General features: G+C 31.6%; 1 protein-coding gene across 4 annotated transcripts in view; it reads left to right on the top strand.

Annotated features, from left to right (window-relative positions):
• The window catches only part of LOC127698216 (unconventional myosin-XVI-like), a 132,198-nt gene extending 115,680 nt beyond the window's left edge, over window positions 1-16,518 (top strand). The window contains exons 36-41 of one of the 4 annotated variants that reach the window (XM_052201567.1): window positions 776-879; window positions 6,792-6,812; window positions 7,518-7,637; window positions 8,994-9,017; window positions 9,662-9,967; window positions 11,616-16,518. In XM_052201567.1, coding sequence (XP_052057527.1) covers window positions 776-879; window positions 6,792-6,812; window positions 7,518-7,637; window positions 8,994-9,017; window positions 9,662-9,967; window positions 11,616-11,792 — 752 coding nt within the window. In that variant the 3' untranslated portion in view covers window positions 11,793-16,518. The remainder of the gene's footprint in view (window positions 1-775; window positions 880-6,791; window positions 6,813-7,517; window positions 7,638-8,993; window positions 9,018-9,661; window positions 9,968-11,615) is intronic. The other 3 variants (XM_052201568.1, XM_052201569.1, XM_052201570.1) reach the window with 3 other exon arrangements.
• Window positions 16,519-22,309: the final 5,791 nt, after the last annotated feature.

Raw genomic sequence — 22,309 nt, 5'->3', positions numbered from 1 at the left:
ATCCACAGTACTTCCCAACAGGGGAAATGAGATTCTGGTTATCGGAGATGAGTTTCTATGGAGGAATTAAAGGTCATTTGGAAAGTTCTAGTTCACCCAGCTATTAATAGAAAAACTTGGCTTTTTTTAGTTATCACTTAAAGCATGCATCCAATCTTTACAAATTTGATTGTGTTTTATGATAATGAATTTAGAATAGGTTCTTGGACAGTGGCTATGTTGTTCTCTAAGGGTTTGGACAAAAAATATATCTTAAGTGGAAATAAATAGCTTTTAGTTCAGTAAGTACCTGTATACTTATATATGCAGGTAATAAATTGTATAAAATAACAGATGAAGGTTCATTTTAAAAACACAAAAGAACAACATTTTTGAAATATAAAAATAAGAAGAAGTGGTATGATTGCCAATGAGACAACCCTCCACCAGAAGCCAACAACGTAGAAGTTAGCAACTAAACGTCACAGTACCTCCTTCAATAATGAGCAAAACTCATACCGCATAGTAAGCTATAAAAGGCCCAAAAATGACATGTAAAACAATTCAAACGAGAAAACTAACGGCCTGATTTTTGTACAAAACAATAAATGAAAAAACATATGAAATACAGCAACAAATGACAACCACTCAATTATAGGCTTCTGACTTGCGACAGGCATATACAGAATGTTGCAGGGTTAAACATGTTTGCTAATGCCAAACCCTTCCCCTTACCTGGGTCAGAATGGTAACAATACAACAATTGAACAAACTATAAAAAGCCTGTATTTTTCAGATTACAACCAGATTCCAGGTTATACACCCATTACAGCAGCTGTACCAAACTGGAAAAGAGACATGATTGAAAAGAAGAACCAAGAAAAAGTAGAAGAATATATAGTAAGTTTGTAAAACTATATTTATATTTGCCTTCTGATTTGTCATATTGTTTCACATTGTCAGAAAAACTGCTTTGATCCATCTTGAATTGTCAGCTTCACAATGATAGGAAGAGATAGCATAGAAGGATAAAAAGCAACATAGCTATGAATGCTTGGCTGCCACAAGCCATGTATTCATGTGGTAACTTTTCAGACACATCTTGCTTAAAACTCTTAAAGTCAAATGGATCGATAGGCCACACTCTCACGGTCTGTATTCATACTGATATATAAAATGGGAAGGCCACTCGGGCCCGTCTATTCCTGCTGCTGCACACAGCCGGAAATAATTTCCCTGCTGACAAGCCGAGGCCTTGATATTTTTTCTCCCCTTGGTCGGCGAACAGTTGCCCCGGCCTAACTTTCCCTGTCGTCAGGAGCAAGACTAAGTAGAAGAATATATAGTAAGTTTGTAAAACTTTATATTTGCCTCCTGATTTGCCTCCACTTATTCAGAAAAACTACTTTGTAGTACTGCAACTGACCTCGAAAAAGACACTTAGTTAACGAGTTTAATGTTCCGGAATAACACACGGCTGCAAATTGTTTTAAATGATAGAATAATATCTATATTTTAATTTCCATCTGGTCGTAAAAAGTTTCTTTGGTCACATTTTTGTATTTTAGCACTTTAATGGGGTACCCCTCAATTTACGGTTTTGGTTACTCACCTTAAAAGTAAAAAACAAAAAAATATTGTTAAATTTCCGGATCTTTTCGTCAATATTTTCGATGCACATATCATCAAGGATCATTGGAATGATGAAGACATAAATATAATACCACCCCCAGTAAAACTCTAAAACTTAAAAGTTGGCAGTTATTTAGATGGAAATTTGACGCATCTTTCTTTGAAAACGAGAAAACATATGATTCAAAAATAGTAATTGACATTTGAGGGGACAGAATATATTATTGCGATACTGCATGCAAATTTTGTTTGGAAAATTCGCAACAATTTTGTCTAAAACTCAAAAATAAAAACATCATTTGTACCTTTTTTATTACGGAAATTTTGTATCCGTCATTCAGCTCCATCATTTAGTTTTTCCTTCATAATGAATTTGATAGTTTCTATGTGATTATGTTCATTTTCTTGGATACGTTAATTAATTTGAGTTTTTCAAAGTGTGACTTGATTATATATAGTAGTGTATTTTCTGTAAATAAGTTATATTTTTGTTGATAAAATTTTGACTTTTTATAAAAGTTAACCAAATCCTTCGGATAAGATGTTTTTCCGGATAATGACTAGTTGAGGAAGTCCTGTAAAGTTTACTCCTACTAGTCCCAAAAGGAGTAGGCTTGAAAAGTGTGGGAAAAATACATTGTAAGTCAATGTTCAACCTCAGAGCAATTAATATGCATGCAAGCGGTCGGAGAAAAGTACTATTGATGTTGCCACAACAAACTTCTCTTGATATTCTGCTTTTCTTGGACGAAAGAGTTGTGAATGATCAGTGATGTTATATGACTTACACCAGAAGAAAAAAATTGTAGCGTCTTTAAATTAGAAACAACAGAGAGCCAAATATGTGATCAATCTGATCCACATGTATCCTCACAACCTGACACTTTTATACAATTTCACGCTCAGTTTCCTCCTTGTAGTTTGGATATGAAAACATGTCTTTTTGTGTAAAAGCAAACATTTTAAAAAGAAAAGAAAGCTACACAAAACTGAGTCGCCTGAACGTGTTGACAGCCTTTGAGGTGTGCTAATGTGAGTAATCATTTATCATGGTAAAGGTAATCGCGAGTACAGATTTACTTTCAAATGCAGTCTACCTTTCAGCAAGCATTACCATGTACTTATTGAAGTCAACACCTATGCAATATGGTTAAACAGTTACTGAAGAATCAGAATATGAACTTGCTCAATTCATTGATAACGATTGTTAATGATGATATGTTCTTCCATCATTAAAAAGGCCTTTTTCATGTAGCACATCCTCGACATATACCTATCACTTTTACCCAAGAATGTCTATGATGCTTACCCAACTGCCAAACTCCAGAACAAAATAACTAGTTATTATGACACCTTGCAATTCAGACACAGCGGGGACAAGGGGTGTCAATTATTGAGTTTAGCTCTGAGCTCACCTTAGGGGATGCCATATCTGTTACAGGAAAATTGAAGTCTATGTTAAGACTTTCAGAATTACATTAAGGTGTGTCTGAAGATATCAATGATACATTTATAGGAGAACGATTACTTCACTCTGCCGCTTGCGCTCTTAGGAGCTCTGTCATCGTTGGGTGCTTCTATGGAAAAGATGCCCAAATCGCATTTTAATTTCATTTGTTAGTTAATTGATGAATAATTACACAAAGGCGCTTCTGAATCGTATGTTGTCCCTAAAGATGATAAAAAGAAATCGTAAATGTATGGCTATTACAAATCAATCGTTTCTGTAGCAAAATCGACATTCGCCTATTACATTCGGGATTGGCCGTGCAGTTAAATCATATAGATATGGGAAAATAGGTCACAAACATTGATAGAAACTTAATTTGTTCTTGCATGGCTTTTGTGTTTCCTATGCAGAGGTAAGACTAGAATACCTGACAAGCATTGCCATGCACGAGTTTGACCGAACCAAGACGATATTAACGCTCCTGGTGGCATTGTTTCAAAACACCAAGGGGGTGTTTGATACAAAAAGGTACCGACAATATAGTCATCAACACGGAGACAATTGATATTGAGGAACGTTTCATTCTATGACACAAACAGACTTTCAGGTTTGTCAATCCACTATTGATTCTCTAGTTTGCGTCAGATGAAAGTGAAGAGAGATCAAGATAACACTTTTTATTTGACTGGCAGTGCATCATCGTTGGCAGCGGTTTCATTATATCAAAGGTAAGAGAAGTCTTTCGCGTTCCGAATGCTTTCAAAAACATTTACAATTGTGCTGAAAAAAAATGGAAAACACATCAGAGATTCCTTGGGTAATATTGCACTCCATGTCAAAATATTTTGGAAATTTTCCTGTTCAATCAGAAACGTTTGACCATCAAGTTATTTAATATTATAACGGATATAACAACTTTTTCTGACTTCAGGCTTGAATTTTCAATCGGGAAGACAAAAATGGATTAACCCCAACATTTTTCAATGGATAAATGTCATCATATTACTTACAAGTTCAACTTTGTACCTGCAAAGGTAAATCTTTATGCTCAAAAGCTGTGTTTGCTTTGAAAAAACTCTGTCCTGCACCGAACTTGTTTGTGTCATGAAAGGGAAGTGTGTTGTAATGCAAATACGCGTACCGAATCCGCATACGATGACGAAGAGATTGATTCATATCCCTATTTAACAAAGACTAGAGTTATCATATAAGGGTCTTGGTCGATTTCAAATAACAACATTAGCAAATTTGCATTACATTGTATTTTCCATTACTTTCTTAAAAAATTGATGAGTCTACACTATTTTACCAGGATAATCCCACTAAGACAATGTTCATGCACCAAACTGAGTTTGTTTTACACTCAACCAACCGCTAAATCAATGCAAGTCACACTTATGATTTTTTTTAAACCTCGCATTCGCCTCGGTTGACTATGATATTTTTTTGTGTTATAACTGATCTGTTCAGACTTTGCAAATACACAATATTTATTTATCTATAACTAGATATTAATTTTCCCAAAATACACAACCTTTTAGATGCAAAATTAAAAACACTGATTAAGCGCTTGAATTTTGTTTTTTTCAAAGATAGAAACAATATTGAAATAATTTGATAAACTGGTGTTTTATGGTTTAGAAAATAATTCTGTAATATACTGTAGTGAAAAATTATTAGCAATATGAAAGTTAATGGATGTAAAAAGGTCAAGGCCACTTCTACTTTTGCTATGTCATAAATGGATAAAAATCAGAAGGTTCCAGATTAACGCCATTTTGTAATAGCAGCTCTTCATATAAATTATAAAATTTGACGTTTTAATATCCTTTGCAGCATATGCTTATGATTGAACTGTTTTTGTAGCATTCTAATGAATAAATATTAGAAAATTTCTCCTTTTTGTCCTTGTTGTTAAAATATTAATATTTTTAGGCCTGACCTTTGACCCAATTTTCACAAAAATGTGACCACTCTGGATTTTTACGACAAAACTTTTATTACTGTACACGTTTTCCTCTTTCCATCGATATATAATTTAGGTGTGTGTTCTTCCGGAACATTAAAGTTTTAAAAAATGAACACTGGTTGCAGTACTATTTGATCTGTCTTGATTTTTCCCTCTGAAAATATTTTTCATTTTTGAAGAACAATCAAAATTAAGACACTTGAAAGCAAGATTTTAAGCAACTTCAATCCAAAGTGGTCAATTTTACAGTCATGTCTTTCATTTAATAGACTAATAGGGATTTTTATCAATTTGAACGAAAAGGAACAAATTGGATACCAATTTTTCGCCTGGAAAGGATTAAACATTATCAAGTTTGCTAGGCTAATGAAAGGTTTTTTAAACAACAAATTATGATTAGTTATTAGGGGAACATAGTTTGTCTTATATATCAAAATTTAGTTCTGAAAAGTCTTCAAATCTTCTACATAAATAAAAGTTTTCAATTATATGTTTTGGAGTTTAGAGTGTTACGTCCATTTTCATTGAACTAGTACACATTTTGTTTAGGGGCCAGCTGAAGCCCGCCTCCCGGTGCAGGATTTTCTCGCTGTGTTGAAGACCCATTAGTGGCCTTCGGCTGTTTTCTGCTCTTTGGTCGGGTTGTGGTCTCTTAAACACATTCCCCATTTCCATTCTCAATTTTGCATTCATTCCAAGTTATTTTGATAATTTTACTACAAAGTAGGTTCTTTTTGTGATAAACCATTTCTCTTTTTGAAACTTTTTAAAAGTCATATGTTGCATAATAAGTTAATTGTCTGAAAAATTATGGCTCATCTTTATTATGTAATTCATATATCTGTCGGTATAAAATTTGGAAATAATTTTTAAACAAAAAAAAAAAAGATTAACATTGTAGCCTTGTTGATTCACACTATCACAGCTTTATGTGGCTTTTCAGTTTATACCAGCATTATGACATATTTGACATATTATCTTAACATGTGACCAAATTGCAAATAGTGTAAAGATGGCTGAAAAATGCAGTTTAATGTGATTAGACAAAATGGTTTACAGATAATAACTTCAGTATTTCTTACTTGTTTGAATTACACTTAAATAGATGTAGGTTAGGGGAAGAAACCTATTTATTTTGGGGTCAATAGGTCAGAGGTCAAGGTCACTGTTACTTAAAAATAGCTTGATTTTTCCTTGTTTGATTGGAATGAAACATATGCAGATGGAAGATGAAAGGAAGGAAAAGAAGACTCTTGTTTTGGGGATAACAGGTCAAAGGTCATAGGTCAAATATTTTGAACCCTTGAAATAAAAAATGTTTTCTCTAAAAAAAAATGTGCATTTTGGGGAGCATAAGTTGGTGGTGCCATCTTTTTAGTTGTTTCAATTTGGTCAGTGATGCTCTTTGATCCAAAGTTTAGGGGAAATTGGCCTTACTTTTACTCCTGTTTATTGTTTCTACAGAAAGTTTCACAGTAAACCAATTTTAGGGATCATAGGATACACAGTAATTTGATTTTAATAGGTCTAATAGATTGTATGCCCTAGTATGACAGAAAATTTCAAATCAAACAAAATCCTTCATCAGTAATAATTACTTTGTGCTGGTCACCTGGTTTGGCAAATCATGGGTAAGTTTACCATATCTGAAACCAAATCATATGTGAAAGTCTAAAAATTAGCCAATTTGAATGCTGGCATCAGATCATATATCACTTCTCAGACATCTCATCCACAATTAATATTTCCTGATTCTTACAGGAATATCTTAAAAGAAAAGAGGTAAGTTTGGCAAATCTAGTGTTCAAAATGAGTACATGTATATAAAATTAGTATCGAGCTAAAAAATTAGTATACTATATAAGTTTCTGTTCTCTTACAAAAAACACTCATATCCAGCAGTTGTGTCTGTCAAAATGTATTTCTAATTTGAATATTTAAAAATTTAAAAATTCTCAGCAACTGAATCAGCAAACAGGATGGTTAACACTCATAAAGAGGAAAACATGAAAAAAAAGCTATAAAATGTCTTTTTAAAAATTTTATAGTTGACTTTATTTTAAGTTTGAGTATTAAACCATCAAATTCTTATTGTGAACACTACATGCCAATGCATAATGTTAAATGAAAAAGAGGCTGAAATTACTTTTCTACTAACAGTGTGTGATAGTGTTTGATTTGATTATGAATATTATTAGTTTGCTTTATTATTTTTTATTTCAGGTCTCATTTTATCAGTGGAAAATATTACAGCTTGTTTCAATGTATCAAAATATTGTTTTTAAACAAAGTACAAAATGCTGTACAAAAATGCTTTGCTTAAAGAGCAATCCCAGCATGCATTGTTTTTGTCTTCATCCTTCATGGTAATTTATGAAATCTTACAAATTCTGATAATCAAATTATGATCCTTTAATTAATTTTGAATTTATATAATGTTAAGATAGAACATTATCAGATTTATTTGAGATTCCTTTAAACTTCTAGGTGCAACTTAGACGACAAAAAGAAGAACAAGAAAAATGGAAGAACGTACCTGAGTGGAAACGAAAAATTTTAATGGAGAAAGCACAGCTTAAACAAAATGAGGATTTTGAGATAGATGAGGTAATTTGACATTAAGAAATCCAGTGCCAAGTCTTTGTGTGTTATCATATTAAGACAAGTTGTGTAAGAAAATAACAACTGCTGGAACATGATGTATGATGTTTTGTTTCTGCATGGTGTGTATGTGGTTAGGTTGAATGCTATTATTCATTAAAAGAGTTTTAAATTCACTTATTTCAAACCAGGGTAGTAACAACATAAATATTTGATTGAGTGGTATATGAAAATGTAATATGTTGGAATATGGGATACTATTTATTAATTAGTGATTTAATGAGGTATACTTAAATATATAAACCCCCCTCCCTGTATGAAAGTTTTTTATTCACAGAATCCATATATTCCTGTTAATCACTCCATAACAAAATTTATCCAGATAATATTGTTTGGTGCCCATGCTGTAAACTTTTGCAAAAGTATTTTAACTTCAAAATGATTCCATTGAGTGGGGGATTTTCATGCAAGTCTTCAAATTGAAAATCATTGACCTTTTCCCACTAATTGATCTCTGAATATAATTATAAATTGTGTCTATTTAACCATATTCCTTCAAATCACTTGTAAATGTGACATCACAATTGTAAGATGTCACGAGTGTATGATCCTGTTAGTATCCTGTTAGTATATATAGCCTTAGTACACCTGTCACAATTTTTGTCAAAAGTGGAATAAAGTAAGTTTTGAAGATATATGTACTCATATTGGGGGTTTTACAACTTAAATACTCCATGTTATACAAAGAGTAAGCCCTAATTATGATGGACAACCCAATCTGTTATATATTTTGGATTTTTTATGTCGTATAAACTCTTTATTTAATTTTTAGTCGATTTATACTTTCCCCTACTAGTTGATTTTTTTCTTATATTCAATGCCTGCAGGTTTGTTTAATCTCAGAGGTCTTCATTGGTCAAAATTCAATGATGACGTCAAATATTCATGCTTTCAGACTTTACTTCTGAATTTCCCACTGGAGTGTCATGACAAAAGGCGACCATGTCTGATGATGTCACATAGAAAAACACATTATTTTGCAGATCATTTAAAAAGAAAAATGAAGATTGCCTACCTTTCGTCTACAATTCAATAGAGAAACAGTTTACTGCAATACAATATTTTCCCACTCTTGACAGTTGACTATTTAAAATTTAACTGTGTCGAGCGGAGTTATATCAAATCACATTGTACACAGTGGTTACTAAGACTCTTTATTTATCCTAACATTCCAGTAATGTAAAGAAAAAAGGACACAGTAACATGCAAAGTTTTGAAGATTTAAATTATTTGTGTCATTACTAAAATAGTTGCATGAATTTGTTTGCATGAACTAACAAATAACTAATTTATGTTTTGTAGGCCAGGAAACAAAAGGAGAAAAAAGTAAGCCATTGATTATTTGATACATTTCTATGCTTCGTAAAGCAGTTATTATTATTTCAATGTAGAGTATACACATACCATTTCTCTTCAAAAAGAAAATACACTTTTCCAATTATGATGACTATAAAAGAAATCATAAAATGTCTTGTTTGATTCATAACATTTTTTAATTCAACACTTAAATTACGATTAGAATAAAATTTTGCGCTTTTTATGATTAATTATAAGACTTCGGCTTTACAGTATCCTGACTTTACAGACGATTGCAGTTTTAGATTGCAACTGGAATGATTTAGATTTTCTCCAGCTTGCATATTTTGTTATCACTGATACTAATAATTGATTCTTTGCTCCAATTGTCTCCCAATTCCTGCATCTATGTTTTTTCATCAATGAAATTATTCAATCATTATTGAATTCTTATTTGTATCAACAAGATTTATCAAAATCTAATGGTAAAAGGCTTTGTTAAATCTTAGTAATGAAAAGAGAGATAAGTCTGATTATTAGACTTGAAAATTTTTATGAAACTTGTTGATACAAACTCTTTTTCAATAAATGTTTTCATGTTGATGTATTTACATTGTGTGTTGAAATTATGCATGTGTTTGCATTTTGTGTGTGATCATTTTGGTTGTTTGTAGAAATTTGAATCACCAGACCAAGTCAAGTTAAAACCAGTAAAACCAAAATCTGAATCTCAACCGAAAGAAACATTACCAGAAACAATGGACACAAAACCTCTACAAGAAATCAAACAAAACATTCCAGCTTTAGAAACAAAAAAGCCTGAAGTATTGAAGACGATTCAGACTAAAAATATAGTATTGGTTGAAACAGACAAATTACCACCACCACCCCCTCCAGCTGTTGTGGAGAAACCTAAGAAGAGTGTACCTGACCCTGATCTTCCCCCACCTCCTCCTCCCCCAGATGTCATGGATGATGGTGTAAGATAATATTGTACAATGAAATTGAATTTTAGTGTTTCAAAATCTAATTATTTTTTTTGTATGCACCCTTTCAAAATATTGTCTGTTGGTAAAAACTCTGGTATCGTACATGCACAGTTGATGAATTTAATACTTTAGTTGATCACTGTATATACAACAGAAAAATATAGGAAAATTTATCATGCATGTTAAAAAACACAGCTAATATTGTTATTTTGGAAGCACAAATGTGTTGTTACTAACATGAAAATAAAGTACAAGTGTGAGGTCATATGGATTTATCTGGTCCATAGAATCAAGTTTTAAGTGACATGTCATTCAACATGGAATTCAAGTTTCTTCCACACACACAAATATTTCCTGAAAAACTAGATTATCTTTCAAAGCAGGAAGTTCAGTGTAACACAAACTTTGTGTCTGATAACTTTTAATACTTTGTTTCATGTTTCCCAGCCAAAGAGCAGATATGTAGTACTTTGTCATATAATCATGTTATTTGAGACTTTTCTTCCTGTTTTCATATCCATTTCTTCCCTGTGAACCACATTGATATTGTTTAACGGTGCAAAGTCAGGATGCTAGTAATCTTTTTCATATATGTTTAATATATATTAGTTTTCTGAATCAATTTTCTTCCAGTGATCAACATATTTGGAAGGATTGAATAATCCTAAAACTAATTGAACCAAATACTGTTACAATGTACTTAGACTAGATTGTAAATCATGTAAACATGGATATAAAGGGCACTGTTAGAATATATGTAGGAACACAGAGAACTGTAACATCTTTTATTGAACGGTGTGGATAAGATGGATAAATTGTTGAGGTCATCTGACAGGGTGTTAGCATATTTACAGTGATTCACCCTTGAAGCTTAAATCAATTGCCCTTTCCCATTTTTCAAAGTAACTGAGTAAAAGGTGGCTGGACATAATTTCCATTTTGTTTGTTTTTCTTCAAAGTTTTTAATTTTCATGCTCCACCTAGGGGCATTATTTTTTTCGATCTGTGCGTCCGTATGTCCGTTCGTTCGTCTGTCCCGCTCCAGGTCAAGGTAGTTTTTGATGAAGTTGAAGTCCAATCAACTTGAAACTTAGTACATATGTTCTCTATGATATGATCTTTCTAATTTTAATGCCAAACTAGTGTTTTGACCCCAATCTCACGGTCCACTGAACATAGAAAATGATAGTACGAGTGGGGCATCCGTGTACTATGGACACATTCTTGTTTTACATATTTATTATGAACTATCTATATATTTTACCTGTTACCTATAAAATAAATACATGCAAATGTAATGAAATCCAGGGAGCACTCATAAAAAAATTAAACCTCCCATGCAATGATGCTCACAAATGTAATGTGCCCTTTTATAAAGATCTGAATTGCTAAACCTTGCATAATCATTAAATTTTCAAGTAGTATTGTTTCATATCTGTCCTATAAAATTTTATAGATAAACATTCCTCTCAAACATGTATCCAACTTCTGGTATGGGTATTATTCAAGCCTTTTATAAGTCTTCCTTTTTTTCAAGGAGAAAGTGTTATGTCTGTGAAATATTATCATACAATAACCTGCTGTAATCAAGCAGAGTATATCTTCTTCTTTTATTAGATTATATGATTTTTTTTTTAAGGAGAGGGAGGAAGAAAGAAGACGACGAGAAGAAAAGAGAAGGGAGATAGAAGCTCAAATGGATCAAGAAGAAGATTCAGGTGAAATTCCAGCATGGAAGAAAGAAATTATGATGAAACGAGGAGGGGTACTAAAGAACTGGGGGGATGAACGAGAAGATATAAACGAAACTGAATAGGTTATTTTGATTTTGTTCAAATGTGAATTTTTCATTTTCAATTGTTAAATTTTGGAATGCAAAAAAAACAAAATTTTGTAAATGATCCGTAAGGTAGTGTTATATAAAGGCGCAAGTAATGGTATATAATTTTTGACAAGCACAAAGAAGAACTTATGCAATATATTAGATAACTTACTATAATGACAAATGAATGTTAGTTCCAGTATTTTCGATGATTGAATTTTGACCAAATTTTTACAATTGTAAGATGACTAACATCACATTTGAAATAAGTATGAAAGTTATAAATGTGGTTGAGAGAGCTGCATGTTCATTTAATGAGCTATGTATATTCCAAAGGATCAGAAACTTACATTTTATCAAATTTGATGTGAATATTTATAATGTATTGTTGTCAATATGTCTATTTTTGTGCAGTAGATTTTGTTTTATGTGTTAAATATCTTAGAAATGAAGAAAGTTACTGATCTATGTTGCAAAAAAAATAAAACGACTCAAATTTTAGCAGGGTAATTTTACAGAACAATATTTAGATATGAAGGGAAAGCTTGAAAATGATTTTCTGCACAAATGTTTTGAAAAGAAATCTTTTTTATTTTCCATATGATAGGTCATTATATTCAGTTTATACAAAAACCAAACAAATAGGGTGCTAATTAATCCAATTTTGCCATTTACTAACTTAATGAAGATATAATAGCAGCAAGAAGTAGATACTAACAAAGCCATTCCATGAAGTGTTTTGTAAGCAGTATTTCTGATACCATATATAGGGTATGGTTCTAAAGTAAATTGATCTAAAAATAATTTCTACTCCCCAAGAATTTATTATTAAAGGTTCAGTCCTTACACATTGGAAGGGTGATCAAGTATGTGTGATATTTAATTAAGTCTTAACTTGAGCATACATCAGGTGTTTGAATTTTTTGTTCAGTTCTTAGAATGACCATTATTCTGAATGAAAAGAAGCAAGCTTTTTCGTTATTAACTGGCTTGTTTAATTTGCAGGTACATGTATATATTTTAATTGAATGAACTTTAATATTTGATGACATGAAAATAAAGTTTCTATTTCCAAATTGTATGATAAAATTTTTTTTGAAATTTTAAGAAATAAATGCAAATTTGTTTGTTTATTATAGATATTAGAACTGAAAATTAAACAGAATCTCAGTGAACATTCAGAAACATATTGATATTTGATGATGTACTAATGAATATTAAATCACTTCTGTTTACAGGCAAAAATGTTAGAAAAGTATCCTTAAAGAAAAAATAAGTATATCTCAAAGAATGGTAGATATTTGTATTGAGTGATATTTATAATTTTGGGTGATATTATAATGTGTGAATATAAGTTTACATCATTAAAACATTGATACTCAATTTCATGCTTAAAATATATATAAGCTGTTACAAGTTTTTTGAGAGTGTAACAAAATTAAGAAAATTAATTGATTTTATTTTCATGCATTTTGCTCTTTTCGATTTTATGCTAAGAAATAGCATGCATTTCTGTAGTATATTATATGCTAATGCACATATATGCATTATAAATCATGTTTGCATGAATTTACTTTTATGCTAATAATTTATAAGTAAGATTGATTTCATGCATCAACATTTGGAAATGTTTTAATCTGCAGACATAAGCACTTTATATGACATAAAATCAAGGACTATTATCATGAGTTTTGTTGAAAATCTGCAAATTTCAATGTTGAATGAGCCAGCTGTAGTAATTATTTGCAAACAGAATTGAAAACTTGCCTAGCTTGATTTTATACTTTTTAAATGCATTTATAAGGCCAATAACGCAGCATTATACAACATAAAAATGGCAGTTTTATAGATGATAATTGCAATGAACTTTATATTCTTATATTGTTGTTTAGAACTATATTGTAGGCTTTCTGAAGATTGTTATATATTTATGTGGAGTTCAACATCTTCTTAACCAAGAAGTATCTTGGAGGGGTGCCATATGAAAGACTATTAATATATTGTGTCATTTCTCTTTCAGACAATTTATTTTAACATTATTAGATTTAATTTATATTATGTTGATATTTATATGAACAGAGATTTAAATGGCTTTAGTTGGGATACAATTAAGCATGCTCATTATAATCCATTGATTTTTCAACAGTTTACACTGATGTACCCGGTAATCTGTAAAAAGTCAAAATCCACATTTGTCAAATAGTGAAAGTTGGTGTAATAGTTTTAGCTTTTCTGCTTAAATTTTTTGAAGCAAATGCTTTCAGTTTAGATTTTTTTCACTTTTTGCATATTGTTAACTAGTAAAATCTCTCAATTTCTCAAACTTCTTCCTGGTTCAGATAACCAGTGGAGGTGGTTGCATAATTTTTTTTTTATCATCATGCCCTCTGAAGAAGCTTTCAAAATGGCTGATTTCTTTTATGTATCACTGACACTATTTTTCAATAATAAACCAAAGGAGACGAGAGTTACTGAAATGCTTTAACTTTAAGGTTTTAAAAAATATTTGTGAGTACACAAATGTAATCTAAAATTATTTACAAAAATTATCATTCTTTGTTTAATTTACAATAATTATGATTTATCTTGTCCTATATCTCCACTAGTGTCATAGTAATGGATTTATATTAAAATCTGCACACTTTTGAAAATTTCCCCTTTTTTGAAAATTGCTTTACATTTATTTATAGAAGTTTTTTAAGGAATGAAGTTTATGTAATCGTTAACATAGCAATGCAGATTTGACTTTTTATTTTGTACAGATAAAGTTAGAAATCCTAGTAATTTATGTATTTTTTTTATGTATTTTAATATTTGTTTACATTTATTAGTGATATTTAATCTTTCAAGTGCAATATACATAAATGTTAGTTGAATCTCATACAATATTTTTTTTGAGTTTTTAGTACAGGTAAATACAAATACAAATGTACTGGTAAATGTATTATCATACAAATTTCCCAAATTTGAACATGGCCATTTGAGTAGAAAACTGTATTGTAGGGCCTATATATAAAGACGTTATAATTGGAAGAAAAAGGCCTTATACTAGAAGAAAAAACTTAACTTTAAACCGAAGTCTGTTTAAAATTTTGCTTCAATGAAAAAAATATTTACAGTTTCGATCATATTAGGCATTGATTTGTAATATTTGTTAAAATTGACTGTACTTATGGAATTGAGTATGAGGTTCAACAAATTTGATGCTTTAAAAATGCAAGTTTTATTGGTAATCAAAGCTTTACTTCTAATTTTGCTTATACATTTTTTTCAATTTGTAACATGTAAAACGGAACAAATGGTGATAGCTTCTATTGTTACTTTAATTATTGTACATGGTACATATACAGGAAAAATATTTGGCAGAAGTTAGTTATTTCAATAAATTTAAGGAATGGCCTTGAATGTTGATATAATTTTGTGTACCATTTTGTCACGAATGTTAAGGCAACACAAATTACATTCTTTGTTCTTTAAATTTTCAATAGGTGAAAAATTGAAGTGCATGAGTAACTTGATCTTGCTTTAATTTTTTTCCATAATCTATTTTTTTATAAGAGTCATGCCTAACTAAATCATTTTGAAATATTATTCTTACAAGATTTGCATAATTAGAATCCTTTGTTGTTATTTGAGGTTATTTTCATAGACTGTTTTCACCTTATTACTTCAATAACCAATATAAACAATATGATGGCTTAAATTCATTTTCAAAGAAATGTTGATAAAAAAAAAAAAAATAAGTTATATATTTCTGAAGTTGTGATCAACCAAAAATTTTCTATCAAAATCAGGTTTATATGCAAAATTTACCTGCCCAAATGTATAAACATACTATGTTACATTTGTTTTGATTTCACTCAATATTTATTGGCAATACAAATCAATGGAATATATTACACTGTGTGTCTGTGAAGGGTGTAATTAAAAAAAAAAATGATCTGATAGTTGTATTTTGTATGTTTTGATGTGTTAACTGGCCCAATTCACTCTCAAACTTTACATCGAAGTCCTTCACTAACAAAATTTACATAAGAGTCCTTTTATGTCAAATGTTTGTTTGAATATGTCCAGTTTACTCATCAATTTAATTGAAAATTATGTTTAATTCTACAGTGTTAGATCTGAACAATTAAATGTTAGCTGTGCAATATATTTCCCATTTGATTAAAATAAGTCATACATTGAACAGAAAGATAATTATTACATAGCTATATAGAAAAGTATGTTCCTGAGTGTTCATTGAAAAAAAATTGGATACCAAGTTTCGTTTTAGCAGTCTCTTTTTTCATGGTATCTGCTGATATTTTTGGACAAGCATTTTTGACTTCCATTATATTTCTTCCTTCTGATTTTGTTACCATGTCTAAAATAGTATACATACTATCTTTACATCACACAGTGAAGCAGTTAAGACTTTTCTTCTTCACTCAAATTTTACAGCTTCCAAATTAAAATTGCATGAAGAGGGCAAGGATTACAGAACTTTAATTGCTGCAGTGTATATGAAATACTCAGATATTAAAATATACCAATAACTCTTACTTTCTCTGTATTTGTTATATTTCATTGTGTTTTTCTGTTGTATCTAACTAAAACAAAATAATTGTTTTGTAATTTTGTAAGCTCTTACATTAATTATCATTGTCTATGGATATATGTATCATTATGCAGGACTTAACAAAGCCTTGATTAAAAATATAAAACATTTCCAATAAAATATTTATTTGATGCTATATGGCCATTTTATAATCCCTGTGTGTCTATGCTGAATAATTGTATTAATGTCTGTAAAAGTTATGGTCTACTTTGGAGGAGACAGAAAAGAGGGACAAGAGTCTCCTTGGAAAACACAACCTTAACAAATATTCCTGCAAAATAATTCTTTTTTGGCACTAGAGGGAAATATTTGTTAGTTTCCAGATAATCAGAATTTATATGATGTCACAATGGAATCCATACTTAGTCTAATTTACTCTCTTTCCTGTAAGATGGTTAAGTTTCTATTACAACCACACAACAATATGGTTCAAATATTCAAAAATTTCCATAATCTACATGAAGTATTCATTGACCTTCACATTTTAAAAATTCACCATCTACTTTAGGTATTACAATCCAGCGGTGGCGGCGGCGTAAACAATTTGTATAATGCTTTATATTTCAGAAGCTAGAAGACCTGGATGCTTCATATCTTATGTTACTAAGTTTTCTTCTGTCATATGTCAATTGTCCTTGACCTCATTTTCATGGTTCAGTGACTGCTTGAAAGAAAATTACTGTTTTTTTGAAAAGTGAAATTCTATATTTGGTATATGGGTTCCTTGCAAGGTCTACATATAAAAATAAGAAGATGTGGTATGATTGCCAATGAGACAACTCTCCACAAGTGACCAAATGACACAGATATTAACAACTATAGATCACTGTATGGCCTTCAACAATGAGCAAAGCCCATACTGCATGTCTGTCAGGTAGGGTTCACCTGACCTCAACCTCATTTCATGGATCATTGATCAAGGTTAAAGTTATGTGGTCAAGTCCATATCTCGGATACAATAAGCAGTAGGTCAACTATATTTAGTGTATGGAATGATTGTAAGGTGTACATGTCCGACTGGCAGGTTTCATCTGACCTTGACCCCAATTTTTTTTTTAATGGTTCATTGGACAATGTTTAGTTTTTTTGAATGGTCTATTTCTCAGATACTATAAGCAATAGGTCAAGTTTTTTTGGTGTATGGAATAATTGTAAGATGTACATGTCTGTCTGGCAGGTTCATTTGACCTTGACCTCATTTTCTTAGTGTATTGGTCAATGATAGGGTTTTGTGGTTATGTCAGGTTACTATAAACATTAGGCAACTATATTTGGTGTATGGAATAGTTGTGATGTGTACATGTCTATCTGGTAGGGTTTATATTACCTTGACCTCTTTTTCATGGTTCATTGGTCAATGTTAAGATTTTGTGGTTTGATCTGTTCCTCAGGAAATAGGTTGGAAACAATTGATTGACAAACAGATCGGTCAAAAACTATATGCTAACAATCACTTCGGAGTGAGGGGTATAATATGGGTCTCCAAAACAACAATCCTGTAAAGTTTTTAGATTTTTCACCACTTGCTGCATAAAGGGACCATGATTTGTCTGGCTATCTCCTACAGATATTTTGTAGGATGTTTATACACATAATAGAGATGTGCATGTCCACAGGATTAAGATTTTTTTTCAAATCCTTAGATTTTTGTCGAGCCTGTGACTTTTGTCGCAGAAGCTCGACATAGGGATAGTGATCCGGCGGCTACGGCAGCGTTAGCTAACTTCTTAAAAGCTTTATATTTAAGAAGGTGGAAGACCTGGATACTTCATACTTTGTATATGGATGCCTCATGTTACGAAGTTTCCGTCAGTCACATGTCCAATGTCCTTGACCTCATTTTCATGGTTCAGTGACTACTTGAAAAAAAAGTTAACATTTTTTGTAATGTTAAATTCTCTCTTATTATAAGTAATAGGATAACTATATTTGGTATGTGCGTACCTTGCAAGGTCCTCATGCCTGTCAGACAGTTTTCACTTGACCTCGACCTCATTTCATGGATCAGTGAACAAGGTTAAGTTTTGGTGGTCAAGTCCATATCTCAGATACTATAAGCAATAGGTCTAGTATATTCGGTGTATGGAAGGACTGTAAGGTGTTCATGTCCAACTGGCAGGTGTCATCTGACCTTGACCTTCTTTTCATGGTTCAGTGGTAATAGTTAAGTTTTTGTGTTTTGGTCTGTTTTTCTTATACTGTATGCAATAGGTCTACTATATTTGGTGTATGGAATGATTGTAAGGTGTACATGTCTAGCTGGCAGGTGTCATCTGACCTTGACCTCATTTTCATGGTTCAGTGGTTATAGTTAAGTTTTTGTGTTGTTTTTTTTTTTTCATACTTTATGCAATAGGTCTACTATATTTGGTCTATATTTGGTGTATGGAATGATTGTAAGGTGTACATGTCTAGCTGGCAGGTGTCATCTGACCTTGACCTCATTTTCATGGTTCAGTGGTTATAGTTCAGTTTTTGTGTTTTGGTCCGTTTTTCTTATACTTTATGCAATAGGTCTACTATATTTGGTGTATGGAATGATTGTAAGGTGTACATGTCAGTCCCGCAGGTTTTATTTGACATTGATCCATTTTCACAGTTCATTGCTCAGAGTTAAGTTTTTGTGTTTCAGTCTGTTTTTCTTAACCTATAAGCAATAGGTCAGCTATATTTGTTGTATGGAAGGATTGTGAGCTGTTCATGTCTGCCTGGCATAGTTCATCTGACCTTGACCTCATTTTCACGATTCACTGGTCAATGTTTAGTTTTCTTGGTTAAGTCTGTTTCTTAGAAACTATAAGCAATAGGTCAACTATATTTAGTGTATTGAATGATTGTAAGGTGTACATGTATTTCTCGTTTGGTTTATATGACCTTGACTTCATTTTCTATGATCATGTTAAGTTTATGTCATAGTTGTAGTAAAGCTTTCATTTAGGACTATCAACATAATATCAATGGTTAGTAAAGAAGGCGAGACATTTCAGCGTGTGCACTCTTGTTTATCTGGATTTTATTTGGACCAAACAATATGGTCATGACCATCTGCGTGTATACTTATATGGTCCGGGTAATTGACACAATGAACCGTTGAAAAGGTGTCACATAAATTAAGAGTTTCTAAAAATGAAATTTTGACTTATTTATCATATGGTAGTCATTTTTACATGATTAATTCAATAGAGTGAATATTACCTACAAGTAAGAATTAAAGTAAAATAATTTTAACATGGTCATTATCGATTTGTCCATACAAAACGCAATATGTCGACTTTGGAAAATTACTTCCAAGAAATATCTAAATGAACTGTTAAACAAGTAAATTGCTTAACTCACAGGCACTTTGGTCATTGAACCCTCTTTCTTTTAAAAATTTCTTTTGGTGTTTAAATTTGTTTTTATTAAATTATAATTTCTTAAAAATTTCTTATTGATTTTTAGTAAATTTGATCATGTGTTTTTGCTCCTATTCATACAATCTTACAATGACAGTAAGATCGTATGAAAAGAAGCCAATTTAATGAAAATATTAGAAATGAAATTTTGTTTCTGAAATAAGAATTTAAACACTAAGAAAACAGAAAAAAAATCCATGCCCCAAACGCATGTGGTTTCACTTACGGAAGAATATCTCATATGGTCATGACCATACGTATATGGTCCAAATACTCGTATGGTACAGAACATACACATAATAGAGGTGTGCATGTCCACAGGATTAAGATTTTTTTCAAATATTCTTAAAATTCCAGGTAGTTGGACTAAGTCTTTTTTTCATACTTGCTGCATAAAGGGAGCATGGTTTGTCCAGCTATTTCCTCCTAGTTTTGGAGCTACAGCTTTGACATTTTGTAGTATGTTTATACACATACTGGAGGTGTGCATGTCCACAGGATTAGCTACATAAAGGGAACATGTTTTGGCCAGCTATTTCCTCATAATTTTGGAGCTACAGCTTTTATATTTTGTAGGATGTTTATACACATACTGAAGGTGTGTATGTCCACAGGATTAACAACATAAAGGGAAAATGGAATTTGTGGGTAGCTTGAATTTACACATACTGAATGTGTCAATATCCACAGGATTAGCTATATAAAGGGAACATGGTTTGTCCTGCTATTTCCTCCTAGTTTTGGAGCTACAGCTTTGATATTTTGTAGGATGTTTATACACATACTGAAGGTGTGCATATCCACAGGATTAGCTACATAAAGAGAACATGGTTTGTCCTGCTAACTCAAGTTTTCAAGCTGGAACTGTTATATCATGTAGAGTGTTACAAAATATACAAAAATAATGCATATAGCCAGGATTTCGGTTATCTAAAATTTTCTACAAATGTCCGGATGGTGAACTTAGTTGGTCACTTTATGCCAAGTGACAAAAAATGCAGTAGTTTACCTTTATTACAGAGGTGTAAAAATGCATTACTGATAATTGTTTATTTGAAAAATGGAATTTATCATTTTAAATTTGAATAAGTAACCTCCTTTTGGTTTTGAAAAAAAAACTCGAGTTGTGAAGCTTAAAAGAAACAATATCAACTGTAAATGGCCTACTTTATAGAAAAAAATCAACTAAGGCTGTGGCATGAAAACGTGTCTTACAGACAACTATTTCAAAGTTGTACTTCTGCATCACTGTTGGTTAAATCTGTTGTTTGCAAAACTATATTTTTGCATGCAGCAGGGCCACAGGGGTGATCTTCTATTTCTAGTTTAATTTACAGGATCAAATAAAGATGTATTAAATTCAAGCTACCCACAAGTTTTTAGTCTTATTACCCAATTCAGACCAACTGTGATAAGAACCTTCTCTCCATTTTTGTTTCTGTATGGATATTAAAGTATTCTATTTCATAATGACTGTAATTCATGCAGAAGATTAGTTTTTCAACTGTTTCATATGCTCCGACTTGGTAGAATAGGCTTGGTATTTGAACCTCATCCTAAAACTTTTTCTGAATTGAGACTCAAAGATTTTTCTGTATTTTTAAGGCCTTTTTTGCTTCCAAAACCAACACTTTTTTTGTTTCCCCTGTGACAAGTCACAAAATGCATAGCATGGGATTAGAGGGTAGAATACCTGGATGCTTCATACCTTGTATACAGATGCCTTATGTTACAAACTTTCCTCCTATCATATGTCCAATGTCCTTGATCTTATTTTCAAGGTTCAGTGACTACTTCAGCAGGTGTGATCATATGACAGTTTTTAAAGTAGATACAGGATTGATGATTCTGGCTTTACTTGGAATCAATTGAACAAGCAATTTCAGATGAAAATTTTGCAATAGGTAATGGACGAAGGACGCCAAGTGATGGTAATAACTCATCAAAATGAAGGAACAAAATGATCAACTACACATGATGGCAAACAATCCTACAAAGTATGAAAGCTTTGTCCAATGGTGTTCGAGAAGTTGCTTTTACAAGATTTCATTCTGATAGGATAATCCAGTAACTCCTGTAAAAATGGTCAAATCAAAATGAAGGATTAATTTGAGTGATTGCTTGTTTGTTTTTAACACAACATTCAGCACTATTAGCTAGGTCGTGGCAGTCAGATTTTAATTGGTGGAGGAAGCATTAGTACCCACCAACCTTCAGCATGTTAACTGACAATTCTAATCAATTAAGTCTAAAGTTGAACACACAACTACTACACATGATTGCAATCAATATTATTAGTAGATATAAGAGCTTTCTGTCATATGGTCTCAAGAGTTGTCATTGTATTAAAATAGTCCAAAAATTGATGAAAGTACCATAACTCCTGTCAAAATTGTCAATTCAAACTGACACAGTTATGAAGGTAGAGTATAGTCAACAGAATATAGTGACAAATAATCCTAACATATAAGTATGCAAGCTCTCTGTCCAGCGGTCTCTGAGAATTGTGTTTCCGA

Source organism: Mytilus californianus, unplaced genomic scaffold (assembly GCF_021869535.1).
Source record: "Mytilus californianus isolate M0D057914Y unplaced genomic scaffold, xbMytCali1.0.p SCAF_4, whole genome shotgun sequence".
Classification (NCBI taxonomy): Eukaryota; Metazoa; Mollusca; class Bivalvia; order Mytilida; family Mytilidae; genus Mytilus; species Mytilus californianus.
This window is presented reverse-complemented; position numbering and strand designations above follow the sequence as displayed.